This window comes from Thalassophryne amazonica, chromosome 13 (assembly GCF_902500255.1).
Source record: "Thalassophryne amazonica chromosome 13, fThaAma1.1, whole genome shotgun sequence".
NCBI classification, from domain to species: Eukaryota; Metazoa; Chordata; class Actinopteri; order Batrachoidiformes; family Batrachoididae; genus Thalassophryne; species Thalassophryne amazonica.
Window position 1 is genome coordinate 57,721,316 of NC_047115.1, and position 18,390 is coordinate 57,739,705.

The following is an 18,390-nucleotide window of genomic DNA, read 5'->3' on the forward strand; positions in this document are numbered from 1 at the left end:
TTTACCTTAGGGAGCTTTGGTGGCTGATCTCTTGTGACACACTGTGACACATTGGTGGACATCTGGTAGCTCATCAGAAAACTTCTTATTGAGTTCACTTTCTAAATTGCAGTGCACCAGGTTCCTCATTTTTAGCAGGAATGAAAAATGATCTTTCCATGATTACGCAAATAAATACATCCCCTTTGTGCCATGTGTCTTATTTAGCACTCATATTACATGCTCAGGAAATAATGAAGTGGAGCTGGACATAACCCAAATGAATTTGCAGTATGTGCCATCAATTGTCCACGATCTATCATCAAAATGGAGCCTTGAGACTTTAAACTGCATATGTACAGATTTTAATAATTGAATATAGTATGTACTGTATGCTTGCATGCTACTGAACTGTAAAAGTTAGTGAAACACAGAAGAATTATTTGAATTCCATTTAGTACATGTTCCATTATTAATGCATTGCTTATTTATTTATTTTTAAGGGTGAAACAGGTAGAACAGGTGACAGAGGAGCCAAAGGAGAACGTGTAAGTTGCATCTTTCTGTTTTATTTAAATAATATCAATAAAATAGGTTGTGTTTTTAAGGATGATTATAATGGAGAAAAATGGTTTTTGATGGATAGTAATGAAAGTCCTCACTTCTGCTCAAAATGAGAATAATCCTCAGAAGCATGTAAGCACCAGATAAAGGCATTTAACGCTCACTGCAGTTTCTTATTATACGTGACAGGGAATTAAAGAGCTCTGTCACACTTTCATGGTAATCTGTTGCTAATTCTGCTAATAGAGAATAAAATTAAGGTTTCTGACTTTTAAGTGTACATCGGGACAAGTGTGAGGTCATTCCATGTCATTTCATTACATACCTCTCATGTTGCTATGGTCAAGTAGACAGTTTTCTGTGAACTGGCTGAATTGAGATGGAATGACCCTGAGCTGAGAAAATACGATCAGACAAATGCGTGAAAGGTACGATGTAAGAAGACACTTTTTTACTTCATATTTTAAGGAAATCAAACTGTGGTGTGTGCATCCATCTGTCTAGGTTGTGCTTTTTGATTCTGGTTTGCGTTCTGTCCTGTTTTTGTTTGTTTTTGGTTATATGTGTTATTATTATCTGTTGTCAGTGCTGGTCTGTGTCTCTGTGTCTTTTCATTTGTGTTGTGTGCACAATGTTATCTCTGAGTTCCACATTGCTTCTCTGGTTTAGTTCTGGATTTAGGTTTTTTTCATTTAGTTCTGACTGTTGTTTGTGTTTTGATTACCTCTTTATTTCATTCTTAGATTTCATGTTAGGTTTTATACTGTGGCACTGTGGGTTTTTTTCTAAGTTCTACATTGGTTTATGTATTATGAGTTTTCTGATCAGTATTGTGGTTTTATGATTTCTCTTCTTTTTCGGTTATGTTTTGTTATTATGCTTTTATTTTCCACTCCCCTTGAAATCTCTGTTTAGTTGTTTTACACCTTGTGTTCTGTTTATTATTACGTCTGCCAAGGACGTAATAAAATCATTGCGTTTATTTATTTGTCTGTCTGTTAGCAGGATTACATCAAAACTACTGCATGGATTTTGATGAAATTTTCACCACAGATAGATATTAGGCCAATCAATTTTGGAGTGGATTGAGATCGTGATCCTGATTCTGGATCATTTTTTAAACTTTCACCATTTCGAGGATCATCTCAAATCTGCTTGATGGATCTTGACAAATTTAAATTACATGTGGCTGTTGTACAAAGGAAGACTGTGTTGGTGTTGGATGTTGGGAGTGATCCAGTTCAATATGTAGGTTCTGCAGCAGAAACATATGACATCATGATGTAAAACCAAGACCAGGAAGACACTATTTTGTTTCAGCTGATGAATCAAATATCAGATTGCAACATCTTGATCAGTCGGAGCATTCTGGATCAGTATGCAATTATTGCATTGTGTTGTGGAATCTGGATCCAGGTAACGTCCGGTGTCCCGTCGAGATGAGGTGAATGTCGAGATGAGGTGCGTTGCGCTACTGCGTATGCGTGCACATCGCTCTACCCCGGACTTGAAGGCGTCACTTGTCGAGATGAGGTGCCTCGCGCAACTGCACATGGGGAGATGATGTAACTCGCTCAACATGCAACTGCGCATGCGCATTTTTTTTTTTTGTTGTTGTTTTTTTCCGTCAAAGTTTTTTTTTTATTAATTGTATTCAGTGTATTTATAGCCTAGTAAATAAAACATTTTCTGTATTTTACATTAGGCGCATAAATGTATGTATATGTATATTTTGCCTGTCGAAATAACCTAACTCCAGGTTAAAAATACTTATCATTTTATAGTGAGTAGATTTTATACATTACTACATTCGGATGAACAATTTATACATTTACTTGCCCATCGAAATAAGTGAACTTCGTAACAAGTAATTTTTTCAGTACACACATATGCAGTTACGCGAGGAACCTCATCTTGACGACGCACCTCATCTCAACAGACTTATCTGTCGAGCGGAGGTTCCACGCACCTCATCTCGACGATGCACATCATCTCAACAGAGCACCGGGTCATGATGTGAATCACATATCTTTTATTTTGAGTCCTTGTCAACCCTTGGCAGACGTTGAAATCTCTGATTGCTGTTGTTCAAATGTCTTTATTTCCAGCTCACTCTTTTCGCACACCTGTTGTCATTTGTCAGTCAGTAATTAAGCTCGCACCTGTCTGAGTGTTAAGTGAGTATATTTGTATATAGTCTTTGTGAAGTCCCTGTTGTCGTCAAGCTCTTTCTGGATCGTGTTAGTTAGTTTTCCCTGTAGTCTCTCTGTCTCATGCCCCCACCGCATTTGGATTACTTTTTGTGCACTTGTAACCTCACAAACTCTTTGGACTGTTTGCTGTTGGTTCAGCCAATAAATCACCTGGGCTTTGACACACACCTTGTTCTTCACTGTCTGCAATTTTGGGTTCTTTATTACTGCTAAACGTAACACAAACACTCTGTAACACTTTCTTCAGTTATCCCATGAATCATACAGAATGGTGACATGTTTGGGTTTCATCACCACAGGGTGACCCAGGAATTCCTGGAGAAAGAGGTGTTCAAGGTGAAAGGGGGCGCACAGGTGAATCAGGACCAATCGGTCATCCAGGACAAAAAGGTGATGCTGGCCCTCCAGGATCACTGGAGCCATTAAATCTGTTGGTAAGTTTCAGATTAGCCAATGAAACGATACACTTCCTTCCCATGTTTGTGTAACTAGTTCAGAAGTTGTTCCATGTATAGAAAATGGTGCAGCCACAGATTTCTGCAGGAAATGTCAAACAAGGTTTTGTACGGTGCGGGGGAGCGGGGGGTTGCTGTTTGCTTTCAGGTCAGTGCTTCCCACTCCTGATCATCTAGGCACAACAGAAATCTAGAGGGGGCAGAGAAGAGATGGAGACGAGACAAAGACAGAAACGTGTGGGTGTGCCTTGAGCTCTGCAGAGCAATGAATAATCCTCAATGTGTCACAGACATTTTCCACATAGTGTACACAGTCACAATAGTTATATAACACTCAACACAAAGATAAAATGCTGTTTTTAGTGCAAGCATTTAGAGTCCTGTAGGTTGTATGCTGTTGTTGCTGTTGATGAGGGTTGGGAAGGTTCTATCTAAATGAAGGTGATTATTACTGTCACTGATCATGCTGAAGACCACCCTCATAGTGAATGAGAATAGTGAGTGATGTTCAATTCAATTCAGTTTATTCATTTTATATAGCACCAAATCACAACAGAGTTGCATCAAGGTGCTTCATACAAAACAATTCAAAAAACAAAATAAAAGGAATTAAAAGATTTTTAAAAATGGGATTTATTCAAAAACTCTGGTGACAAGACTTTTTGACAATGAATAACAGTTCTTAGGAACCACAAAGTTTCAGGTCTGGTAGGAGTCATTCTGAATTGAGTCCAGACAGCAGCTCCTTACAAGGTGCAACAGAGATCAGGTGGTTGTCTTTCACAAAGGCCCAGTAGAGGCATTAACAATGTTCACAATAGCAGTTTGTTACATAGCAAGCAATTTTGGAGGAATAGTGCTTCAAAAGACAAGGGAGGTGGGTTGTCACTATTCAAGCAAAGGTCAATCACAAAAGAGTCAAATTCAGAGGTCAAAATAGTCAGCAGAGGTCAAAAATGTGGTTTTAGATAAAACACTGGGAACATGAAGTGAGGTGTGAGAAAGTGGGATAGAACCACAATGATCTGGCAGAGGACATAAAAAAGTGTGGCACTCATCAGTCAAAGGCAGGAGCGCCGAGACACGGGAGCATAAAATGTGGAAACTACAACAATGGATTACCACAAAGGGCCAGAATATGAGGACATTGATACTAATCTATGATCATGGAAGGGACAAGAAATGGAACACTAAAGGCATGGAGAAAATAAGACACAAATGCAAGAAATTCCATAAAAGTGAAAACAGCACATCAAACTGAAAGTAAAAATGAGGAGACACCAGCACATTGCTCTATGCTAAACAGAAAGACCTGCACATTGCTGTAAGGGCTGCGGAGAAAAACCTGAACACAGAAACACCACAGGAGCTTGTGGAATAAACTCAAAGAACAAAGGTAAACTATGAGGGGAGAAATGACTTAACTGAATAAACACAAGCTGTGTGTGTGTGTGTGTGTGTGTGTGTGTGTGTGTGTGTGTGTGTGTGTGTGTGTGTGTGTGTGTGTGTGTGTGTGTGTGTGTGTGTGTGTGTGTGTGTGTGTGTGTGTGTGTGTGTGTGTGTGTGTGTGTGTGTGTAAGTGAGAAAGACCCATGGTAATTACTGATATCAAGGCTGCTGTCTTTTTATTTTGGATGATTGTCCTTTGAGTGATGTATTGCTGAATTTCCAGTGTTAGGACATTTGCAGAACGAGAACAGATGGTTACAACCCTTGGCAAAAATCATGGAATCACTGGCCTCGGAGGATGTTCATTCAGTTGTTTAATTTTGTAGAAAAAAAGCAGATCACAGACATGACACAAAACTAAAGTCATTTCAAATGGCAACTTTCTGGCTTTAAGAAACACTATAAGAAATCAGGAAAAATAATTGTGGCAGTCAGTAACGGTTACTTTTTAGACCAAGCAGAGGGAAAAAATATGGAATCACTCAATTCTGAGGAAAAAATTATGGAATCATGAAAAACAAAAGAATGTTCCAACACATCACTAGTATTTTGTTGCACCACCTCTGGCTTTTATAACAGCTTGCAGTCTCTGAGGCATGGACTTAGTGAGTGACAAACAGTACTCTTCATCAATCTGGCTCCAACTTTCTCTGATTGCTGTTGCCAGATCAGCAGGTTGGAGCCTTGTCATGGACCATTTTCTTCACTTCCACCAAAGATTTTCAATTGGATTAAGATCCGGACTATTTGCAGGCCATGACATTGACCCTATGTGTCTTTTTGCAAGGAATGTTTTCACAGTTTTTGCTCGATGGCAAGATGCATTATCATCTTGAAAAATGATTTCATCATCCCCAAACATCCTTTCAATAGATGGGATAAGAAAAGTGTCCAAAATATCAATGTAAACTTGTGCATTTATTGATGATGTAATGACAGTCATCTCCCCAGTGCCTTTACCTGACATGCAGCCCCATATCATCAATGACTGTGGAAATTTACATGTTCTCTTCAGGCAGTCATCTTTATAAATCTCATTGGAATGGCACCAAACAAAAGTTCCAGCATCATCACCTTGCCCAATGCAGATTCGAGATTCATCATTGAATATGACTTTCATTCAGTCATCCACAGTCCACGATTGCTTTTCCTTAGCCCATTGTAACCTTGTTTTTTTCTGTTTTATGTGTTAATGATGCTTTCATTTAGCTTTTCTGTATGTAAATCCCATTTCCTTTAGGCGGTTTCTTACAGTTCGGTCACAGACGTTGACTCCAGTTTCCTCCCATTTGTTCCTCATTTGTTTTGTTGTGCATTTTCAATTTTTGAGACATATTGCTTTAAGTTTTCTGTCTTGACACTTTGATGTCTTCCTTGGTCTACCAGTATGTTTGCCTTTAACAACCTTCCCATGTTGTTTGTATTTGGTCCAGAGTTTAGACACAGCTGACTGTGAACAACCAACATCTTTTGCAACATTGCGTGATGATTTACCCTCTTTTAAGAGTTTGATAATCCTGTCCTTTGTTTCAATTGACATCTCTCGTGTTGGAGCCATGATTCATGTCAGTCCACTTGGTGCAACAGCTCTCCAAGGTGTGATCACTCCTTTTTAGATGCAGACTAACAAGCAGATCTGATTTGATGCAGGTGTTAGTTTTTGGGGATGAAAATTTACTGGGTGATTCCATAATTTATTCCTCAGAATTGAGTGATTCCATATTTTTTCCCTCTGCTTGGTCTAAAAAAGTAACCGTTACTGACTGCCACAATTTTTTTTCCCTGATTTCTTATAGTGTTTCTTAAAGCCAGAAAGTTGCCATTTGAAATGACTTTAGTTTTGTGTCATGTCTGTGATCTGCTTTTTTTCTACAAAATTAAACAACTGAATGAACATTCTCCGAGGCCGGTGATTCCATAATTTTTGCCAGGGGTTGTATATAGGGATGCTGTGGATGTTGCTGTCACACAGGAGGAGAAGAGGGAGGCTAATTGTGTAATTATTAATCTGCCATCTTACACTATTTAACCTTGGAAAAATATACAGTTTTATTTGGTGTCTGACATTCAGCCAGCTGCAGACATTAACTGTCAGATATTTGTCATTTTAATTCAAGGGGCGTACAGCTCCTACACCTACATGTTATATGGCAGCTATTCATTGTTATGTGGTGAGCAGCCACAACATTATGAACATGTTAGTGAGGCAAAATGCCGACATGCATTGGTAGCAGACCTCCATTTACGTGATAAGTGAGTGGAATAAATCCAGACTGCAATGATAAATATTAATAATTTATCTTGTCTGCTATCTGTTTGTTCTTACATGTCTTTGTCTTTATTTAATATGGATAATTTGGATAAAATAGTAACATTTGATAAAGGAAGTATAGTAGTTTCTACTTGGTTGTTTAAAAATATGTTCTGTATATTTATTCAACGGACATTTCAAAATTGAAATTATACCAAAAGTATATATATTTGCAAATTCATTTCAGTGGGACAAGCATATGTGTTTTTCCTGAAATGTACAACATTTGAAGGAATTTTGCTTCATGTCGGTGGAAAACAGCTACTTCAGAATTTTAAATTTTTTGTTGTGACAATGATGAGGTTAATCTCCGTTCTGTGGTAGTAACTGTGAACCATGTCTATAGGGAATGCTTTTCTATGTGGTCAACCATGTTACGAAATCCACTCCATTATTAAAGGTAGCTTGCCCCAGAAACGGATGGAAGTGAAATGGGACCAAACCATAAAGTATTCTGGCCTGTTCCAACAGTTGGAGGCCACTTGTCGCATACAGCCGCAATAGCAACCAATGACTCGACATTGTGTGAATTAAACAAGACCTCCTCTCTGTCAGCTTCTGGGGTTTTGTTCATGATATCGTCTCACAGCCCTTTCAGCAAAATGATTATGGTTTGACCCTTGGGAACAGAAGGAGGCTAAGACGGTGTATTTTTATCTTACCACTGATCATCTTAGTAAGTGATTTTACTGATGGCCAGGGCTTCCAATTAAGACCCCATCATGAAACCGCCTGCTGAGGCAATCAGTTGCCAGGAAAATGTTCACCATCTTGGCCCTTGTTGATGACCTCTGCTTTGGAAGGTAGTCCACCACCATATTGTCTTTTCCATCCCTTAAAACTCAGACCATCACCTTTCCTGCTGACTAAACACCCTTAAGCTTCTATAGTGGGCTTTCAAGATATGTGTTTTCATTGCTTTATCTCTGACTCAAACTAAACCAAATGCCCATTCTGGTTTAGAGATTAATAAAGGATTATTAACTTAGCGGGAGGTCTGTATGGGAAAATATCAGACTGAGGTGTAAGTATGGACCGAGCATCTGATATTTCCATACAGACCGAGCAAGTGAGGTTAAACCTCTTAAACCCTAGAGTCCCCAAATTTGGGGACTTGCCCTGTTATGGAATATTTGAACACTCATAACTAACCAATGCTGACACCAACATACACCTATTATACATCAAAATGTCAAGCGAAGTCTCCTCTACAAAAGTATCCACTTCAATCACATATCAACTAACCACAGCTGAAACGCCAAGCAAATAAAAACATCAATCAGAATTAATTTTTGGGGGGAAAAAAAAACCTCATTTACTCCTACCAAGTATTATATACTTTCAATTTTTTTCCATCCACAACATCTCCTAGGACCTGTCTTTTAGCTGATCCAAATTTTTGGATTTTTGACCTTGTACAAGCTGAGAAATAAATCATAATGTATGGGTATGTGATTTTGGTGAAATAGGCTCTAGGGCTTAAGGGGTTAAGAATTTGTTTAGTATATGGCTGTTTTATCTATATAATCACACAAACTTATGGTATCGCCAAATTATGAAAGCTGCTGGCGGTTTTGGGCTCATGGTCAGGCCTGTTCGCTTTCTTCACCTCCATGAAGAACTTGCTTACAGATGGCCAGGTTGTTAGCTGGTAAGCTTTTAATCTGTGCATTTTTCCGATTCTGTTTAGGTATTTATGGAGTATGTTTATGTCCAACTTTGTTTTTCTGATCGTATTTTTGGCTTTCTGGTTAGTAACGAATGTGATACGTGTTGTTGTGGAGCGATTGTTTTTAGCAGATACAGTTCATCCAGATTTTGGGTCTTTCCATATCATCATAATCTTTGTTCCATTTCAGCAAATACTCTTAATGACCTTCATTATTCAGCAATGTCTTCTATGGAATGAAATGCAGCCAGATGCGATTTTTAAAAAACAAAACACAATTAGTTCACAAAATAGTTGAGATACATAATTTAATTAATTTTTTGCATTATTTTTTCATACTCAAACTGCAAACATTTCAACTGATCTATGTTTTCACTTTGGTTTAAATACATTTAGAGTCATAGCAAGCTGGGGTGACGATGTACTTTTGCACTTAGACAAGTGAGCTGAGTCATGTAGAATAAATATAAAGTAGAAGCAGGAAATCTGTTCATAATGTTCTGATATCTATTTTAATATTCCATTTTATTTTATCCAGTTTTTAAAGCTCAATGTAGTATTGTTGTGCAGGGTAGGATTTCACTGACTAGGCAGATAAGGGCTATGAATAAAATTTTAGCAATAATCTGTGTCCCATGTCATCAGTTTCAACAAAGAATGTGCAACAGAGCCCTCTGAATTGAGATACATGACAGGCAGCAAGCTGATTTTCCACACAAAGATAAATATCATCTTTAGTGTCGTGAAGTCACTGCAGTTGCTTAATTACTTTTTGTATGCAATAGTGAAGTTTGTATTATTCTTTCCCCTATTGTCAGGATGATGCCAGCTTCATGGAGGAAATTAAAACGTTCATCCGAAATGAAGTAATGAGGATCATTGAAGGTACCAGATGTTGAATCCACAATTGTTCCAAATTATATGTATTTTCACCCCATTGTTCAGCTTTATCTTGTTTTTAAGCTATGTCTAATCTTTGTGCACTCTAAATATGAAATTTTCTTGCCTTGTAGATAAGCTGCCCAGTGCTTCCAGACTGCAAAAGACACACGCAGGCATTTTAGCATCACAGTTCCAGCAAGGGCCACCAGGACCTCCTGGGAAAGATGGGTTACCAGGCCCACCAGGAGAGCCTGGACCCCCTGGTCCTCAAGGTAGTGGCAACAAGCACGTCTTCAGAAAATTAAACTTGTGTTAAAAATCAACAACAAATAACATGCTTAACCTTTGATTGCTTAGAATTATTAGCCAAACTTCACAATTAACCCTCATTTGTCTGACATAAATTAACATTTGTATATTTCCGCACCATACATGTAGTGCTGGTCACAATTATTGTTACCCAGAATTATTTAAGTACAAATTTAAAAATATGTTCAGAAGTAACGGCAAATAAAATAATTTTGCATAAGGGTGCTTTTGCAACTATGGTCAATTTTAAAATAAAATAAAACTAGATTTGCAAGCTGATTTACGGCCCCAAGCACCTCTGGCACCAATGCGGAACCAGAGAATCCCAAAACTAGGACCATGACCAAAGAGAGAGAAAAAATGTATCCCACTCAAAATGCTCTTGCTTAGAGATTACACATAATTAATAATTAATTTGTGTGCATGAGATGAATAATGAAATAATTTTAACAGCACACATTTGTACATCTCTAAGCAAACCAGCAATCTCCTCACTCAACAGCTTGTTAACCAAGACAGAATCCATTGGCACAATTCTCACATACCTGACAAATGAAGTTTATACTGTATTTAAACGCATCAACTATACAGCTAATGTCACAGGATGACATTTTTCTCACAGGGAGAAATTCTACAACTGCATCATGGATTATTTGATATGGTAACCCCATTCTGATTTGCTGTATTTCTGAAAAATTGCTTTTAAAGCACAGCAGCCATTTGAGTCCTTTTAAATGTTCTAAAATTATTTTAAAAGATTAAATCATTTGTAAAGACTTGTGATTTACTGATAATTTGCATTCAACAATGTGAGAGTGTTTTAAATACTTTCAGAGAAAATATTTGATGTGGAACATTTTGAGTATGCTCATATGCTTGATAGCACTACCTAGTGGTGCAATTCTGCCTAACTGGGGACAAGAAATCTAGATATCTCAGCTGAAAATGGCAAAGTTGACAGCATTTGTTAAGTCCATTAATGAGATAGAGCATTCTGAGTTCTTTTAATTACATTAAAAACATTAAATGGTTTTAGAATTTTAGTAAGTACTAAGTAAGTAAAGTTTATTTGTAAAGCACCTTTAAAGATAAAATTACAAAGTGATTTTACAGGAATTTAAGAACACAGAAATAAAACTACATAAACTAAAAGCAGCAATAACATAAAACTAGTTAAAAGCAAGTCTGTACAAATAGGTCTTGAGCTTAAAACTTCCAACAGAGTCAATGGAACATAGGTGTAGTGGCAGTGCATTCCATATTTTGGGTGTCATAACTTCAAATGCACAGTCTCCTTTGGTCTTCAGCCTTGACCTTGGTACAACCAACAGGTTTTGGTCCTCGGACCTCAGAGACCTGCTTGTCACATAAGGGTGCAAGAGTTCACTGATGTAGAGTGGCATTTGACTGTGCGGAGCTCTAAAAGTCATCACCTATATTTTAAATTGCAGTCTGAACCGAATTGGGAGCCAATGCAAAAGGGTCAGAATGGGTGTTACACAAGACCACTTAGACAACCTTGTAAGTAGTCTTTCAGCTGCATTCTGGACCATTTGTACGTGGTCCAGCGAAGACGTACTGAGGCTAGAGAACAGTGAATTACAGTAATCAAGATGTGAAGAAATAAAGGCATGAAAGATCTGTTCCAGCTCAGCTTGAGACACAATGTTTCTAAGGCGGGCAATGTTTCGTAAATGAAAGAAGCATGATTACACAAGACAGGTAACATGCATCAAATCTGAGAGCCTGATCAAAGGTAACACCCAAATTTCTGACTGCTGAGTGAACAAAAGAGGACAGAGAGCCAAGGTTCTTAATCACTGAGCGAACAAACTTATCAGGCGCACAAAAAAGGACTTCAGTTTTTGCTGTATTAAGTGACAAATAGTTAGTAGCCACTCAGTTTTTTTTATGACATTAATACAGTTTTGAAGAACAGATACCCTATAAACATTTTTGTGGAGAAAAGGAGATATACAGCTGTATGTCATCTGCATAACAATGATATGAGACATCATTAAAATATGTCAAAGTGGGAGAAAGTACAATGCAAATAGAATAGGTCCCAGAACTGAACCTTGGGGCACACCACAGGACAGAATGGCAGAAGAGGATGTATATTTAGCTGCAGCAACTGAGAAACTCCTGTTAGAGAGATAGGATAAAAAACAATCTAGGGCTGACCCAGAAATGCCCACCCATGTCCTTAATCTCTCAATTAAAACACCATGATCAACAGGGTCAAAAGCTGCAGACAGATCCAAAAGTACCAAACAATCACCTGCATCTCTACTCATTATCAGTATCATTTGAAACTTTAAGAAAAGCTATTTCTGTAGAATACAAGTGACGGAACCCAGATTGAAATTTGTCAAGAATATTGTGTTTAGCTAAAACCTCATTAAGCTGTTTGGCCACCACTTTTTCTAAAATTCTGGAGATAAAAGGCAACTTTGAAAAAGAACTTGTTTGATTGCTGTTGTTCAGAAACTTTGGACAGTTTATTAAATATTCTCATTATACAAAATTTATTTATTTGCATTCATGTCTGAACATATTTTAAATTCTGCACTCAAAAATCAGGGCTGTCAATAATTATGAGCACAACTGTATGTGTCTCATGGTTTTGTTAAACACACTGATGTGCAAAAGGTTTAGGCATTTATATCTGTGTGATTGTGGGGGGGCTGGCTGTAAAGTGGGGATGATTTAAACAATAATTTCACATTTGTTGTTCTTTATTATTATTATTATTATTATTATTATTATTATTATTATGAACAACATGCATCTTGCTGAAGCAGGAAAAAATGCTCTGTATTAAATCAATATTTCCACCCTTTGCCTTCAAGCCAGCATCACATCTCAGTGCACTCGGTGTCAGTTCATTGAGGAACTTGGCTGGCATGTTGTTCTAAACATCTTGGAGAAGAAACCTCAGTTATTTGTGGATTTGTGCTGCATCAGTTGTTTCTGTCTCTTGGTGTAATAACAGGTAACTCAATGATGTTGATGTCTGAGCCCTGCTGATGACACCGTCTTCTCTGTCGCTCTATCTATTGTTTTTCTTTTCACTAAAATGTTTTTATGACTTTGACTGCATATTTGGGATCGATCACACCCTGGTGGTATTGTGTGATGGATAAGTATCTGCCGGGGCTTCTCCGTATTAAGACCATTAATTCTGACCAAATCCCAAGCCTGCATGGAACCTCCACTATGCTTCCCTGTTGTCTGCTGACATTTATCCTTGTACTGCTCTCCAGGGCTTTGGATAACAAATGTGTTTCTGTGAGAGTCAAATATTTCAAATTTTGACTCATCAGAGCACCAGCTGGCATGTTTCTGCAGCCCAGTTCTGGTACATAGCAATAGCAGTGGCAAGTTTATTTATATAGCATAATTCATGTAGAGGGGCAGTTCAATGTGTTTTACACAAATAAAACCAAAAAGGAACATTCATATGTTTTGAGGCTTTCAAAAAGGCAGGTACTCTGTAAAACACAGTGAGTGCATAGGAAGTCCTATATAGTCCTTGAGGTCTATTGGTGCTGGTTTTTATCCCTACATTCCATTCCATGAAGTGACTGATGGGATGGGTGGAATACCAGTTTGACGCAGGTTACTTTCCAAGCCAAGACTGGTACCAGACTGGGACAGTGCACATGGAGTGTCACATCCAAGGCCAGAGACGGGTACCATGACTAAGAATCAAACTCAGATCTACATATTGGTAGCCCAAGTCCTTATCCCACTGAACCACCTGGTCTAGAGATAGTGAATTCATATGTAGATGAATGAGTCCACTCTCCCCAGTTCAAAAACAGTAAAAGCTGTCTTCTGGTATCTCTCCAAATTGAAAGGTCATTTAATGAGGATGTCATGATTAGAATTTTGTGAACTTTGATAAATCAGATCGACCCCTTGGCTTTATTTGGTATATATAGCAGATGTGGTGGAAGTTACATGTACGGTGTAGCTCGTTTGCCAGTTTCTTTCCGTTCGAAAGCCTAGGTCTGGTAACCACCAAGGCCACTGCTGCTTGTAAAATATAATTAAAAGAAAATACAAAGTACATAAAATAGCAATTAAAAGGAGTTGAAGATTAGTGAGTGAGGATTGGTCACTGACCAAAGTCAGAAGTCAAGGAAAACCTTCTGGCACCATGCTAATGGGAAATTTTAATTTTAATATCAAATTCTATGGAAATGGATACATATTTTGTTGTTGGTGGTGATCTTGACTATTTAAAAGACTATGTAACATTTTCTGTACATACCTGATACTTTAAAATGTGGGTGTGGCATCATTATGCTCCCTGAGCACTTTTTATCTAGTTTGATTCCAGCCCCCCCACCACCTTATGCTCACCAGAGGTTGAAAATCCCAGCTTCTGTGAGTAAAACACTTTGACTGTACAAAGGCTTTGACCGTACACCAGCTGATTTCACTGATTAGATCAGTTACCTGGCAAAAGAGTTTAACTAATTCTAGTCACCTGGTATAATGGGTGGATGGAAGAAATATCTGATGGGACTCTTACTCCCTGAAACCAAGGTTTTCCATCTCTGATTCATACTTTATATGTTGTTCATTAACAAAGACTATTCATCCTCACTTTACTGCTTTTTTTTTTTTGTTTTGATTTGGGTTTTTTTTTATCCATAAGCGCCTACAACATTTGCACAGTGTGTTTGACAAAGAAGCCATGAAGGAGGAAAACTCTGCTAATGCATGTAGAAGAACAAAGTTGGACATGGCCACAGGTTAAAAAGTCAGCCAACAGTACAAGATCCTTTGTAACAAATGGGGAGTTGGGGGCAATGCAGGTGGACATTTTGTCAGGATTCATGGGTATTTCTCTCTTGCTAGACCCATATATCAATGCAGACTGAGGGTCGGGAAGCAGAGGCAAGGCCAGGAGTGTGGTGCACAGCAGCTCTCTGGAAAATGTGAAGACAGACGAAGAATTGGCTGTGAATAAGTGAAAGTATCATCAGTATGGACAGAAAAGAGCCTCAGTATTGATACTTTACTTTGGTGAAAAAAGGAAAGAAAATATAAAGCGCTAACGTACTGCACAAAAGGAGCATAGTCAGGAAAGAGGGTGAACGTTCTGACTGCTCAAACTAACATTTTGCTGGTCAGGCTTTAACTTCAGACTCGCTTAGAATTGCATCGTGTCTGCAGCAGAACTACAGCTCACTTTTGAAGAGGAAACGTGTGTTTTGTGATGGTGCCGATCAAAGCGCCACTGCACTGGCCTTTCTTTTTGAGCTTTGTATCTACCTCACAGTGTTCAGAATTGTTTGCTGTGATATAAAATGCTGCTTGTTCTTCCATTCATGAATAATATAGTCAAAGTAAGCAACTACCACACTATAAATACAGTATGTGCTCGATTAATGCCATTTGCGTTACGTGTTGGGTTTTCTTTTGCTTGTTTTGAATGTTTTATGCTTCAAAGGGGTGTTTTATAGGTGTTTCTTAAGGCAGCCTGGCAATAAATATTTATTAACAATAAACAGGACATTTATTTCCCTTGATGAACCGCAAACTTCTCTTTTGTTTCCATTGGCGTGCACCTCCGTTATGTTGGGGAAAGAGTTTGGGGTAATATTTCCTCATTATTTCTCGTCATCCTCCACCGGAGACTGTGCTCCTTTGGAATATCCAATTTGACTTTTTCTCCCACTATGCCAAAGTGATTTTTTCATAGAGAAAAATAACCTATCTGTTGAATTCTCAAGTCCCCCCCATCATGGTTTGATTTCACTTGGGTGAAAGTCTCAGGCTGTTACACAACACTCAGAAGGATGTTTTTCTTTCTTCTTTTCTTGTAACTATTTGTGCATTTATCATCCTGTTGAGCTTTTGGTTTTGTGATCATAATGAAAATGATAAAAGTGTGGTTCTTGTGTGACTGTTTTGTAAATTTTACATTTTGTTCTTTTAAAACTTTTGTGGTTCTGTATATTAATTGGCTCTGACGGTAACAAAGTGTCTTTTATGATGTCAGACAATGGATGTCACAAAGCTACTCTACTTTGTCCTGCACATTATAGAAAAATCAGTAAATTTACAACAATATTTTGTATTTGATGCAGTTTTGCAAAAAATAAAATAAATACTTTCTTTTAATATATACAGACGTTTCAATAAGTATTTGGACAGTGACGCATTATTTTGTCATTTTGACTCTACCACCACAACTGAGTTGAAATGGAAAACAATCAGAATGTGCTTGTAATTTATACGTTAAGCTTTAATTAAAAATTTCACATGAACTACTTTGGAATTACAGCCATTCACATACATAAAGTAGTGCCCCCTTTTTCTGAGCCAATGAATAACTGTATATACTAAATATAAGGACTATTACTAATACAAATCGTGACTTTTATGGGCAGATTTTTTTTTACACAAATCGGGATACTTGAAGATTTTCAAGTCACGGAATATGACTTGGGCTGCTTTTATATCAATCTGTCTGGGGTTGGCAGGTCTTAAAAATTGTGACCGTGCCAGAAATGTGATGAGTGAAGGAAGCCACCACAATACCCAGACAACTCTACAGAGGTTAAAGGTGATAATGTGATCGTGATTGGACAAACCGTGAATAAAATGAAATGTAAATTGCTTTAAAACCAAACACAAAATGCTTTATGTTTGAAACTGAATTGGCATAAAATAAAAATAATAAATCCATGCATAAATAACAAAACATCGCAAAAACAAACCATTGTAAATTGAAAGAGAAATCTAATGCAATTATATAAGAACCAGTTCACCAACCATAAACACTGGAAAACTTTAAAACCTCACATAGTAGGGTATTTAATAAATGGTGTATGATGAACAAAGTAACTCACTGACCGCTTTTTTACCCTTGGAACACTTTAGTGAGTAACTTGAGACTGCAAGGCAGGTGGCGGCACATAGGGCTCAAGAAGAATTGAAGAAGTGATATTAACGTGACAGTAACAGTGAAGAGTGCACCATTTGTCACAGCCTCATGGTGGAGTGGAAAATCCATCCATCCATCCATTTTCTTCCGCTTTATCCGGAGTCGGGTCGCGGGGGCAGCAGCTCAAGCAAAGCCGCCCAGACCTCCCGATCCACACACACCTCCTCCAGCTCCTCCGGGGGAACCCCAAGGCGTTCCCAAGCCAGCTGAGAGATGTAGTCCCTCCAGCGTGTCCTGGGTCTTCCCTGGGGCCTCCTCACAGTGGGACGTGCCCGGAACACCTCTCCATCGAGGCGTCCAGGGGGCATCCGGAAAAGATGCCCGAGCCACCTCAGCTGACTCCTTTCGACATGGAGGAGCAGCGGCTCGACTCCGAGCTCCTTCCGAGTGATTGAGCTCCTTACCCTATCTCTAAGGGAGCGCCCAGCCACCCTGCGGAGGAAACTCATCTCGGCCGTTTGTACTCGCGATCTCGTTCTTTTGGTCATGAGCCAAATCTCATGACCATAGGTGAGGATCGGAACGTAGATCGATCGGTAAATCGAGTGGAACATGGAATGATTTTTATGCAAGAAAACACATTAGATCTAGCCCATAAGTCTCCCATATGTCTTCTGGCAAACTACAGCTAAAATTTCACTTCTTTTTAAGAAAATCCTTCACCGCACCACCCCAGCATGAAACTGAATAGCTGATGATGCAACAGGCAAAAGTTGTTCTTAGCACAATTTTTACACTTAGCTACAGAAGTATATTGCACCTTCACAATGCTGGGTGTCTTAGTGGGTTTCCTCACAAGTGTCCTTCATGCACAATCACTCAGTTACTAAGAAGTAACTATATTCTGTATATTTAGTTCATTCAATTTTGTATGTGTTCTGAAAATGGAGGAACTGTGTATACAAGTGGCTATAATTCCTAAATGATTGATGCAGTGTCTGTAAAAACCATTAAATTCAAGCTAAAACAGCCCTACAAGCACATCATCATTTTACCTCCACCAACAAATACTGGTGGAGGTTGTGTTTTCGCCTGTTTGTTAGTTTGCTTTTGAACAGCTTGGAACCCACAGTTTTTCATGTATTATGATTTTTTTTTTTTTTTTTACTGAAGATTCATATCCTCATAGGCAAGAACTGATTCAGTTTTCAAGGTCATAGGTCAAAAGTCAAAAAATTGGAAAATTCCCTATCCTTGAACATTGAACAAATTTTCAAAAATTCATAACTCTGTCAACAAAGGTTGAATTTCTTTCATATTTGAGAGCGTTATGTAAGATGGTATCCTTTATCGACTGACAAAGTTTAAACTCAATCAGAGCTGGATTACAGATTTTTTTTTGTTTTTGGCCATTGAAATCCCTATCTAATGTATATTTTATATTAAATCTTAATCAAATGTGCTCCAATCACTCTCATATTTGAAAGTGAGGTGCAGACTTTCACTCACTATCGACTCACAAACTTTGATCTGGATCTGACCCGGATTACAGATTTTTTGGCAATTGAAATCCCCATTTATTGTATATTTTACATTAAATCTTAATCAAATGCGCTCCAATCACTCTCATATTTGAAAGTGAGGTGCAGACT

The 18,390-nt window shown here is 38.2% G+C and overlaps 1 protein-coding gene and 1 long non-coding RNA gene across 2 annotated transcripts in view; both read left to right on the forward strand.

Moving 5' to 3' along the window:
* LOC117522962 (collagen alpha-1(XIX) chain-like) overlaps positions 1-18,390 on the forward strand; it is a 256,577-nt gene that overhangs the window by 177,402 nt on the left and 60,785 nt on the right. Inside the window, exons 33-36 of the mRNA XM_034184381.1 lie at positions 483-527; positions 3,056-3,190; positions 9,459-9,525; positions 9,654-9,794. Coding sequence (XP_034040272.1) covers positions 483-527; positions 3,056-3,190; positions 9,459-9,525; positions 9,654-9,794 — 388 coding nt within the window. The remainder of the gene's footprint in view (positions 1-482; positions 528-3,055; positions 3,191-9,458; positions 9,526-9,653; positions 9,795-18,390) is intronic.
* Positions 13,487-16,854, forward strand: LOC117523208. The gene is made up of 3 exons (XR_004564444.1): positions 13,487-13,597; positions 13,665-13,666; positions 16,843-16,854. It is a non-coding gene; the product is annotated as an uncharacterized LOC117523208 (long non-coding RNA).